We start from the raw sequence: 12522 nt of genomic DNA, 5'->3' as shown, positions 1-12522 counted from the left end.
TTGCTCTTAGACGTATTTTCCTTCTTAAAATAAGAGTCATAAAGAGTCACAAATAGTATTACTTGGGTCTTTTAAAGGGCTTTCGCAACCTCTCTGCTCGTTTTTATTCAGGGACACTGGATATTGGTCAATGTTACTGGACTTATTAAACGTATGCAAAGAACCGAGTGTTTGGGGTGAACAACTTACTCGTGACTTCTCCCGAGGTTGTCTAGGGTTCTAAGAATGCCTCCGGACTGCACTGGTTCAGAGCGGCAAGACGACTTTCAAATTGTCCGCCTTAGCAGACGCAGGGAGCGTCTTTGCGTGCGCCCCCCCCCTCCCAGCTTGCTATTAGAGGGCGTTCGCCCTTCTAACCCGCAAGTCCTTGGTGCCTCAAGGCCACAGGAAAGAGCTGAGGGGGAGAGAAAGTAAGTTTCGGTGGCTACCAAGCCTCCCAACGCCCCGCGCCGGTTTCCTACGAAGGGGTGGGGCGGGGACACCGCCGCTTTCCAGCCTCAGCATGGGAGCTTCGCGGGGTCTCCAGGCGCCTGTTGGCCGAGGGAGCCAGCGAAGCTCGCTCGGCTGCAGAGCGTTTTTCAGCGTCGGGCGGGCAGGCGCTTCCGCTCGCCCGCCCCTCCCCCCTACACAGGAACCAGCACCCTACAGGATCCCGCGCTTCACTGCTGCCATCCGCCGGGGGCCTGCCTTTTATAGGCGCTTTGGCCAATGAGCGCGCTCCTTTCCTTCTGCCCGCCCTCCCGGCCAATCGCCGCTCCCCTGGTGTAATCTTCGGCTCCTCGGCTCCTCTCGGCTCTTTTCGCTGTTGCTGGCTTTTTCAGGAGCTGCTCGCCCGCAGCCCGAGACGCTGCTTTTTTTTTTTTTCCGGGTTCTGAGCCATTCCGGATGCTTTAGGCTGCCGGATGTCTGATCTCCGGATAACTGAGGCGTTTCTGTACATGGATTATCTGGTAGGTGCGGGGCGCGGGTGGCGTGTCGCCTCTCGGATCTCGCGGTGGCCCATGGCCCCCGCCTGGAGCAGCAGCCTTGCGGCTGGCTTTCTTTCTTTGGGATGGGATGCCTGGGGCTGCTTTCTCCGGGGGCTGGCTCTGAGGGGCGGCGTCGGGGGAGGCCGGGTTGACAGGTAAAGGCGCGGCGGGAACCGGCGGAGCTGCGGGCAGTGAGGCCACGCTCCGCGCGCCTCTCCACGCTCCCGGAGCAGGACTTTCTTTCCGGGGAAACTGGAGTTTTCCGCTCTCCCCTTAGCAGGACTCCGGGTGCTATTAAAGAGCCATAAGCAGAATGGCTCGCTAAATGCCCCGCAGGTCCGGTCATTTGGTTGTTATTAGATCTCTAAAGGAATGACCTGGGTCGAGGCGGGATTTTAAAAACACATTACCAGAAAGTAGACCGGACTAAACCACCTTGCTACCCGGTCTGATCAGGATTGGGCAGGGACAGGCATTGCCTGTGGTGCACGCCGCTTTTGCTTTGTGCACGGCTTGGCACCCCGGTTTCAGTCAGCCGTGTGCTGGGGAAGTTTAGGTGGGAAAAGTTTTTTTAGCACAGCGCAGGAACGGAACACTTGTCCATGTTTCTAGAATTGTGCAAGCCTTGTGTTTGTTCCAGAAATTGTCTTTCCACAGAGCTGCCTGTTTGTGGTCAAGCAGATTCTCTTTGACAGGAGCAGTGTTCGATCCTATGCAATTACTGTGTTGATGGCATGAGACTGAACCGCTATTGCCATGCAGAGCTGAAGTAGAGGGTTAGAAGCCTTGGCCCTCCTGTCATCTTGTAGGACACATGGTTTTCCACTGCAGACTGGCCTGGCAGAGACTTGCCAGTGCCTTCTAGGAATTACACTTGAGGCTGTACGGAGAAAGACTGAGCGCTTTCCAGATCAAGAAGGAGAGGGCTGCCTTTGTAATGTTACCTGGGTATGAGGGTTTGTTTAGATACACAGGAATATATGTTCCCGTTGAGGCTTCATAGTTTGATGAACTTTCTGGCAAGGATGGAGATCAGTACATGCATGGGCTGGAGAATGAAGCCGAAATCAAAGATTCTGAGTTGAGATTTGCTTTTGCTGTTTACATACATATTTATGGCAGCAACTTCTAGTTTCGTCAGAAAGGGGTGTTACCCACTTTTTGCTGTAGCCAGTTTAAGTGGGTTATCTGTTTATGAACATTCTTTAAAGTACAAGGTGCGCTGTAGGTTGATGATTCTCAAATATGTGCGGAAGACTGTTTTCAAAATAAAATGATTGATTGAGCTTATCCCATACAGTGTGCTATGGCTATCTCTTGTAATCTGTCCCAATAAAAGCCAGTTTGTGGTGCGAAATTTCCAGATGAGAAGAAAGTATAGGATCCATCACTTGTGCCGCTGGAAGCTAATTTTTGGGAACCTAACTCAGTGGTGCTTCCAAGAGGAATTCGGAGCCGGGGTTCTCATTATTTTCCCATGTTTGCTGAGGCTGATGTTAGAACTGCATCACATCGCTGTCTACCCAAAGAACTGAGGGAAAACAGTATCAGAAATGACACAGGTTAACCTCCACCGGGAAGACTTCGATTCAGCATGGGTGGCTGAATATTTGTGGGCATAAGGTTACGCTGAGAGTTTAGGTCACAATCCCTGGGCCCTGCTTTTGAGTTGGCCTGTCTGTTTTACCTGCTGTGCCGCAGCTCCTCGGTGGCTTTAGGACAAAGTTATTGTTCTGTCCCTTTCACTATGCTTTCTAACATTCTCAAGTGCAGCGAAGCAGTCCCATCCGTCACTGGCTATACTCAGAGGGGCAGACAGCAAATCTTAGAGGAAACAGTTCAGGTTTTATGAGTGTGTTAGGCGTGCTGTGAAAGTACCGAAGAGAGTCTTTCGCTATTAAATGGACTGGAGGGGAAGCAAACTCATGCCAGCAACGGGGGGGGGGGGGGGGGGGGGGGGGGGGGGGGGGGGCGGGGGGGGGGCGGGGGGGGCTTCCTTATGCTTTTCAATGCTGCTCAACTCTCATAGACAAGGGTGAGCTATATCACTCCCTTCTTCCTGGCTTTAGGTTTACCTGTTTGCTCATGTATCATCTTTGTGGAGTGTTTATTTAAAATCCCGTTTCTGACAAATACAGGATCGATATCTTTGATTGTGCCTGCGATCTTATCTGTAAAGTAAATCGATCCATAAGTTCTTTTACTTACTTATCTTCCAAAGAATTAAAAAAAAAAATCTGGTTCTTTCATTCCAAGCTGGGTTGCAGGCTTTACCGAGTGGGCTCCAGGAAGTGCTCTCTTCTTGCCCTTGAAGGGAGTAATGGTGTGGTGTGTGCTGTCCTTTCTTCTCTTTGAAAGTATTCTGCATTTCTTTTTTGTTATGTTGGAAAGAAAAGCTGTGTGGAGGTATTATCCATTGTTCTTTAGTTGGATATCATCACTTAGTTGTTCTTATTTGGGGTAAGTCGAAAGGAAGGAAGAAAGAGATGTGTGTGTGTACTATTTTTAACAGCTCCTAATGGGATTGCCATGAGAAGATGAATGCAGGGAGCTCTCTGATCTTAGAGGTTGCAGTTAATTTCTTGAATGTTCTCAGAGGTGACGGCTGAGGTGACAGCTGAGGCGAAGGCCCTGTCTTATGTTTAAGGCAGAGGTTTTATTGCTCTTGGTTCAGGGAGAGAGTGATAACTTGCAAATCCTAAATAATTGCGTGCTACACCTAGTACCGGCCTGGCTTGGTGCCTGGCGTGAAGTTAGAGCCCCGGATGATGTGTTGGTTGAATGAGTGTGAGGTGGGAGGAACGATTCTGTTCTCTTTCCTGGCTTCTAAACTGAGACAAGATAATATCTGTTTGGATTAGGTATTTTGATTTTTGGAATGCAGAATGTATCCTTGACACTTAAGATGATCAAGATAGAATTTGTTTAGTAATTTAAACATAAAAGTCTTATCTTTTCTAGACTATGCGGGTGTCGCCTGAGAATGTCACATCTCCTTTTCCTTTCCCTTGGAGGAGTTTATAAGTTATGTTCTAACCAGACAGATGTATGGTCGGGTCTAGCTGTCACCAGCAGGCGGTATACCTCTCTCCCGCTGATGTGTTATGGGAATGCTTAAAGCTTGGTAAAGAGAAAGACTAGGATAGAATAAGTTATAAAAATAAGATTATTATAATTAATTAATATTATTATAAGAATAGGAAAAATAAGACAGACTGTTATAAGTACCGTAGGAATAGAGCTTGTAATGGGAGAATGATGCATTATGGATTTCTCTTTGGGAAGGTGGACAGGGTGAATTTCTACATTCCTTTCAGTTCAAAATGTCTTTGCCTTGTACATTAATTGGTCTGGACCTTTCTGTAAAGTTCATTATTCTCCACAGAATACCAGTGTTGATTAAAAGAGATAGTGGAGGCAAATTTACTTATAAACAGTCCATTGGTTTTCAAATAAAAATGTTAACACGTTATGATTGTGTTGCAGCATTTTAAACCAGTATCAATATACTGAAGACTTGGGAGGGTGTTCAGGAAGCAAGAAGTGATAAGACTTTTGAGGGTCAGTCAATACCTCTGGAAAATATAGCCACAATCGCATATTTTTAAGGTTTATCTGTATTATGTCTATGTGTGTGTATACACATAATACAAACTTTAAAAACCTCATATATATGCATAAATATACAATATGAATGAGTATGCCTTCAAGTATGTCTGTACACCACATGCATGCAGTGTTTGCAGAGCCTAGAAGAGAACGTCAGATCCCTGCACCTAGAGTGATAGTACGATCTGCCATGTAGAACCCAGGTTTCTGCAAGATCCATCTCTCCAGCACTCTCCTATGTTCTTTAGCCCATTCAACAAATACTTAGCAACCCTCTATTTGTCCATGGTCTGGAATCACAGAGAATACATTATAGGGCTCCCCTTGGTTGCAGGATTGCAAGGCAGATGGCTCTTGAGGAACCAGCCTGTGGCAGGACTGGTTGAGGTGGCCTGTGGAGATAAGACAGGCTCTGATATGCGCTTTTGCTCTGTAGTGAATGTCTTGCTTGTGTTTCTTTGTTTTATTACAGCGTGCGATGTAAAGTTAGACGTGCTTGATTGGTCAGAAAGAGACAATTTCCCCAGGCTCATACAACTAGCAAGTGAGTGAGTTGGCCTTGTGGCTCCAGGCCCCCCTTTCACTGTCTCCACCTCCAAGCCATTCTCTCTAACACAGGACAGGGATTCAGGCGTTGAGTGTTAAAAGCTGATGGAGTGTAGTTGGGTATTTACATCCTCGTGTCAATACAAGTAACCGTTATAGGGAAGGCTGGCTGGAAGGTGTTGTGTGCTCAGCTTTCTGTCCCACAATGTCTTTCCTCTGGCTACCGAGGCCACCAGATGCAGATGGGTTACTAAGCATCATTGCTGTCACTCTCAGGACCATCTCTGCCTTCTGCTCTAGTTCCTCTTGCTCCTGTCACCAGCACTCAAGATCTACTTGTTAAGTCTGTTGTATGCCTTTGCCAAGTACAGCCTAGGAGATGAGGCTGACTAGCAGACCCTAGGCCACAAGCAGGCTATGGTCTTCAGCAGAGGACATTAACGCTCAAGGATTTGTGAAAACAACTGAAGATAAGGAAAAATATCTATTTCTTAGTGAGGTGTGATAAATTCCCATTATTTTTCATAAGTCGAGTTAATGATGACGTGTGATGAAGTATTGGGTAGCGTTTTCTTACTGTTCGGATGTACCAGGGTCTGATACCATTAACAGCATCTTTGGGAATTAAACTCTTGTATGAGTTGGAGGTAGAAGCAAGGCCTACAGCTGCTTTCAGTTTTGATGCAGCATCTCCCCCAAATGCTTCAGGAGTCTAAGAAAGTGGGCTCTGGTGGATCTCCATCACAACTTGATAGTCCTGATTTTGAGCAAGGTGTTTTGAGTTTTCAGTTGCATTGATTCCCCCCAACTTCTCTGGCTGGTCCTGACTTCTTGTGCTGAAGTGGAGATAGTCCTAGAATCTGATCTGTAGCCTGCATCCATGTCAGTCCCTCACTGCCTTCATCCCTCATCCATGAATTCTAGCCTGGTAAAGTGGAGGGGCAGGCACCAAGTATAGTGAGGAGGATTTTCTTTTTTTTTTTTTTTAAATTTTTCGAGACAGTGTTTCTCTGTAGCTTTGGGGCCTGTCCTGGCACTAGCTCTTGTAGACCAGGCTGGCCTAGAACTCACAGAGATCCGCCTGCCTCTGCCTCCCGAGTGCTGGGATTAAAGGCGTGCGCCACCACTGCCCGGCAGGATTTTCTTTTCATCTTTGAATTTAATCATGCCACAGTCCTGTTCATCAGATATCGCTTACAACAGGCTTAGAAAAGAGGAAACCAGAGACTCTGGAAGGTGGAGTATTTGCTGGGATCTTGTAACCAGTTGAGAGAGTCAGGGCTGGCATTTAAATCCAGCTTGTTAGATCTTAAGCCTGTGCTTATGAACACCGTTCGATAAAGCTTAGCTGGCACAATGCATTATTGTGGAGGAGGTATCCAGATGCAATGCTGGAAATTGAAGGGTCACTTGATTGCTGCTGTCACTTGGTTTCCTGAGAGGTCCTCTGAGAACTCCAAGGACATGTGTGGGCGTGTGCCCTGAGGCAAGCACCTGCTCACACCTATGCCCGCCTTCAGTTTTTGCATAAACATTGGCCTCTGCTTTTTGACTCACAGCCCAGCACACCTACATAATTCTGAGTGGCCACTTGAAAGGCTGAATTTGTAGGACAAGCTCCTCTGGTTCCACTGTAAATTGGTTTGCCGGGAACTAGTCTGACCACTGGCCTGCTTCTCCTTGGGCGGAAGACTTTCTCTGGTCTTAGGAATTCCTATGGGTTCTTTGTCAGGACAGTTGCTGATTTTGCCTCTAACTCTCAGTTTATGTGAGTGTGGAGCCACTTGGGGACCATTGACTGCACCACGGACAGTCTTCGTGGTCAGCCAGCCTGGACATGAAGTCAGGAATCAGAAGAAAGGAAGGGAGTGTAGCAAGCTTTCTTGTCGGACTGACTGTGGACCGCCAGCCCACAATAATGACCAGGAGACTTCTTGTTAATTATGAAAGCTTTGCCTAACTTTCATAAACCTGGCTTAGACTTGTTCCTAACTAGCTTTTATACCTCGAATTAACCCATTTGTATTAGTCTGTATTCTATCATATGTATGGCATTACCTCTCTTCTGTCTTGCACCTCCTGTTTCCTCTCCGTGTCTACTGGCATCTCTGCCTTTCTTCTTCCCAGGGTCCTCTCTGTCCTCAGAAGTCTCTAACTACTTCCTAGCAGTTGGCCGTCTGCTTTTTATCGCACCGATCACATCAATACTTTTCACACAGTGTACAGATATCCCACAACACGGGAACAGTCTTTTGTGTCCTTGTTGCTTTGATTCAACAGGTGTTGATATTTTGCATTTTAGCTTCAAAGCTTCGGTGCTTCTTAAAATCAGACAGGCAAACCACAAAAAAAAAAAAAAAAAAAAAAAAAAAAGGAACTTCCAGGCCACAGCTAAGGCTCATGCTCTTTCTACACTGGTGACAGCTGTCCAGAAGTTAGTGGGTCTCATTCTCATTAGGGCACATGGATGGATGCTTAAATGGTAGAGTAGTTTGTATGTTAAAGTCTGTAGGAATCGTGACACGCCACTCTCTAGAAACCCCCTTTTAACCTTCTCCGAGGATGTTTCTGAACTCGATGAATGTTGCTGAGATGAGTGAGTGTGTGATTCCTGTTTCCGGTTTTGATGTTACTGCGTTGGGCTATCTGTAGAGATGCTGCCTGCGTTTGGCCAGGCACTCACGTCAGGGAGGAGGGCTGGTCCTGAGAGGCGTGTGGAATTCTAAGTGCTACCTGCGAGTCATCAGAGTGGAGCGTTGCTGTGTCCGTCGCTGCGTCTGTAAAATCCACCGGTTTTCTTTGAATTTCGAAGTTACTCTTCTAATCGCTTTAGCCACGAGCTGAATGCAGGTGTGTCCGAGCTGAGATGATTTTGATAACATCCATGTTATTAAAGTGAAATCTTAGAGACAGACACAGCAGAGCACAGTGAGGCAAAATCGGTAACCTAGCAACCCACGGACAGACAGTTGACACACATTTTAGTGTGTTGTCCTGTAGTCTATATATAAACTACTACCCATATAGAATATCATCCTGGACTTATAATGGGAAAACTGTTTTATACACCTGTACTTACAAACTTTTCAGTTTAAGTTAATTCCTGCAGCATCGGTTTTCTGCACTGTGTCTGTGAATGGTACTTTGCTCGCCAGTCAGCCACCTTTCCTAAGATAGCACATGTTTCCTCTAGGTTTGGCTAATGTCATGGACCCTGGCAATGACGTTCCATGTCTTCTAGCTTCATTTCAATTGCTGTGATAAAACACGTCCACCGTAGGCAGCTTGGGGGAAAGGTCATTTCAGCTCAGAGTTCCAGGTTGTAGTCTGTTGTTGAGGGGAAGGCTGGGCAGGCACTAAACAGCTAGTCATGTCATATCCACAGTGAGTAGCTGAGAGACACGAATGCCCCATGCTGCCTGCTGCAGGTTCACTCTTACACGGTTCAGGCACAGCCCACGGAGTGGTGCCGCCCATAGTGGGTTAGGTTCTTCGACATCAGTCAGCAGTCAAGATGATCCGTTGTAGACACCTACATGTCAAGCTGCTCTCAATCATTCCGACTGAGCCTCTTCTTCCAGAAGATCCCAGCGTATGTCTAGTTGACAGCTATAGCTCACCAGCACATTCCTTGGGGTTTTTCCAGAGTGAACTGTAAAAAGTGGGTGTTTGATACTGCTGCGAATCTTATTCCAGAGGGGCTCCAGTGCCAGAGAACTCCGGGAAAGTGTCAGCGCTGAACAGGTTCCTACACTGTCCTCGGAACAGCTGGCCATACCTGCTAATGCGCTCGGTGACGCTCTAAAAGGGATACTGCTGTAGGCAGTGTTCCTACGCCTTTGAGGGTAACTGTACTTTGTGACCAAATCCTAAAAGTAGATTTCTTGGGTCAAAAGAAATATATTCAATATTTAATTAAATATATAAATTTAATTAATTTAAATGAAATATATTAAATAGTCAAAGGAAGTATTGTAAGGTTCTTGATATTGGATTAAATGATTTAATATTTGTAATGCACTGAGAATTGTTTCTGAACACACTCAGCCACTTCTTGTTATGATGAAGTGTTGAAGTGAAGTTGGCGGTGGTAATGCTAATTACTTTTGATGGACGATGACTCGGTGCCAGATTCCGTGGGAAATGCTAACTAACTGTCTGTCCTTTCAGCCGCCTGTGAGAGTTGTAGGAGTGTTAGTTCTCTGTCTGTCCGCCTGCCTGTCCCTTTTTTAAATGGTTGAGGGGACCAAAGCTCTAGAAGAGTCGAGCAGTCATAACTGTCCTAGATGCTGAAAGACTGGCGACAATTTAAATTGTATGTATTTTTTGTTAGAGAATAAAACTGAGTTTGAAGTCTGCCCTAGATGTTTCATCTGTAATCTGCGTAATATGATGTAGTTCTCAAATCTCAACCTATGGCAACGTGGAGAAAACAGGAATATTACTTAGCAATTCTAAATTAATTTATGTATATTGGGAAACTGTGTCTCCAGATTTTTGTGGCTATTAAATTAGCTTTCCCATTTGATATGATACCAATTGCTACTATCTCCTAAAATGTTATTATAAGGCACAATTAAAAGATGATAGCCAAGTCCTTAAGTTTGTATGTACTTTCTTTTTTTTTTTTTTTTGAGCCTGTCCTGGAACTCATTTTGTAGACCAGGCTGGTCTCGAACTCAGAGATCCGCTTACCTCTACCTCCCGAGTGCTGGGATTAAAGGCGTGCACCACCACCGCCTGACTTGTATGTGTTTTTAGAAAGTACTTATTTCTAAAACTACAGATATTAGGGACGTGATCTAATAGAAATCACCGTGGACCACCAAGCTCTCATTCACAAAAATTAGCTATATTAGAGCCTTTGTGGTGATTTGCATGAGTAAAACATAGCTGATATATGGGAAAGTGGGTTTATTAATTTCATTCTTTCTGTTATTTTATGTACTTCCTGAAATAGTGATCCTTGCTTTCATTGTAATTCTATGATTTATATGACTATAAAATTGCCTTTGCATACTTTATCATTCATTTACTCGATGTACTTTTGTTTATAAGCCCGTTATCTTCTGATGCTCTTAGGCACCAGAGATACACAAGGGTATAAACGACTTTGACTTCCTTTCAAGTTGCCTAAGAACTCTTGTGCAAAGAAGACTAAGTAGTCGCCTTTTGGTAACATTGAGGAAAATAAAGGAGTTGAATAAATAATGGAAATAAAATAAAGGATACAGAAAGAGTATAGAAAGGGGGATCCCACCTAGACATAAGGACCAAGGAGTGCTTCCCAGAGGGATTATTTTTAATTTGCAACATTGAAATCGAGTAGGGTTGGTCCAGTTACATGCATGGCCAGGGGCAGGCAGGGAACAGCTGTGCCAAGACTTGGGGGTGAATAACATCATGAGTTCGAGGCCTCCGTGTGACTGGGGCAGGGTTTGGAGTAGTTGACTTTACCCAAAGCTTCAGAATCCAGGTAAGTAGTTATAATCTGGAAACCTTCAAAGGTCTCCTGGAGTGTCGCCTTAGACATGGCAGTGAAAGGCAGGCAGAGGTCAGGGAAATGCTGTACCGATCCAGGAATGAGATGGTGGAATTCACAGTCAGAATTGATGGGCCATTTCAATAGATTAGGATCCTTTAAAAATTGCAGAGATTTTATAATTGGATATAGAATATGAGAAGAGATCTCAAAGGCAAAGTCTTGAATTAGGGGTTGAACATTGTTTTTGGTTAATTATTTCAGAAAAACAAATGGCCTTGAAACACAATTAACTCTTTTGCTCACAAATCTGTTGGTTGGCCATGTCTAATGGAGGAGTTAGTCTTTCTCAGGGTTCCTCATGACATGTAATCAGGCGATAGCTGGGTTCATCTCCAAAGTGTTTTCATACACACACTTGGCATCTGGCCTGGGAAGGCTGTAGTGACTGGATGGTGGCTTCTCTGTCTGTGTGGTCTTTCTGTGTGCTTGCCCCTGGGTAGCCTGACTTCTTATGTGGAACTCGAAGGTTTGCAGAGCTAATGTACCAAGAAAAGCTGTCAGGCTTTACCTGGCTTTCACTCATCTGTCCTCAATGCCATTGCCTGGCATCCTTTCTGCTCTTCTGTTTTCGTGACACTCAAAGGCATACGAGAGACATCTCTTGGTGGGAGGACAGTCAAGAATTTATGGACATGTTTGCAAGCATTGCAAGCATTGCAAGCATTGAGGTGACTGATGGCCTCGTACTGTCATAAGGGACAGGGATGAACAGGTTGGGAACTAAAGTGAAATTGATTTCCGAGTAATTGGGTTTGAGGTTCTCGTGTAAGGTCTAAACTGGGTTTTAAATAGGTAGATGAAAACTCAGAGGTGAGGTCTGTTGATGAGGTTAAAAGTCATGCAGAATGGGACTGGGACGATGGCACAGATGACAAATAAAATGCCTGGCATGAGAATCTGAGTTTGGATCCGTAGCATCCATGTAAAAAGCTGGGTGCTGCCCCATGTACCTGTCATCCCAGCACCAGGGATGCAGACACAGGAGGGTCCCTAGGGCTTGCTGGACAGCCAGTCTAGCCAAGTCTGTGCACCTCCAGCTTCAGTGAGAGACCTCATCTCAAAAAGTAAGTTGAAGAACAATTGAGGAATTCACTTGACATTGACCACTGGCTTCTACACATACACACACACGCACATGTATATGTTGATCTGCACACACATGAACACATACACCCCAAGAGAGAAAGAGAGGAGAGAGAGAGAGAGAGAGAGAGAGAGAGAGAGAGAGAGAGAGAGAGAGAGAAATGCCTAACAATGGTCACTCACTGTACCACGGCCAGACCGTAGCCTGATGTTAACACTATGTGGGAAGTACCATGTCATTTTGTGTTATTTCTTTATTGCCATCACTTGAGAGATTAGGAAACCTAGGCCTAGAGGAATTGGCTGTCATGGCTAAGATCTGACGGAGGGAGAATTTGAACGTAGGTCTGGTTCACGTCCACACCTATGTCCCCGTGAGAGTTTCTGGTGCTGTTTTTTGGGGCTAATTTAGACACATATACCCTTGAGACACTGCACAAGCCCCTGTTCAACTTGCTGGGGTCCCTGTCATGAATGGGCACAGAGGTTGCCACTAGGCTAGCCTTGGCTCTGTATTGGGCCTCTTTTTCCTAGGACAAATTACATTGTGTCCCACTGAAGACAGGCTGCAGCTTTGTAGTCCTCAGAGTTTGGAGCGGGGTACATGGGATAAGGCAAACAAAGGGTTGGACCGAGAGGCTCCCTAAGTAATGACTACACTGAGTGTATTACTATTCTGGTTTTGTCTCTCACCTTCGACGTAGCCTTTATGCCTCAGTCTTCTTCTATGCAAAATGGGTATAATGGCCCCCACTGTATAATGGGGAGTGT

The 12522-nt window shown here is 45.6% G+C and overlaps 1 protein-coding gene across 3 annotated transcripts in view; it reads left to right on the top strand.

The window, feature by feature from the left end:
* The first annotated feature begins 791 nt into the window (after positions 1–791).
* Positions 792–12522, top strand: part of Arl15 (ARF like GTPase 15) — a 362817-nt gene continuing 351086 nt past the window's right edge. Inside the window, exon 1 of one of the 3 annotated variants that reach the window (XM_075976041.1) lies at positions 792–950. In XM_075976041.1, coding sequence (XP_075832156.1) covers positions 903–950 — 48 coding nt within the window. In that variant the 5' untranslated portion in view covers positions 792–902. The remainder of the gene's footprint in view (positions 951–12522) is intronic. The other 2 variants (XM_075976043.1, XM_075976042.1) reach the window with 2 other exon arrangements.

The sequence above is a fragment of the Microtus pennsylvanicus genome, chromosome 6 (genome assembly GCF_037038515.1).
Source record: "Microtus pennsylvanicus isolate mMicPen1 chromosome 6, mMicPen1.hap1, whole genome shotgun sequence".
Classification (NCBI taxonomy): Eukaryota; Metazoa; Chordata; class Mammalia; order Rodentia; family Cricetidae; genus Microtus; species Microtus pennsylvanicus.
The sequence above is the reverse complement of the archived record's forward strand: the minus strand, read 5'-3'. Positions and strand labels throughout refer to the sequence as shown.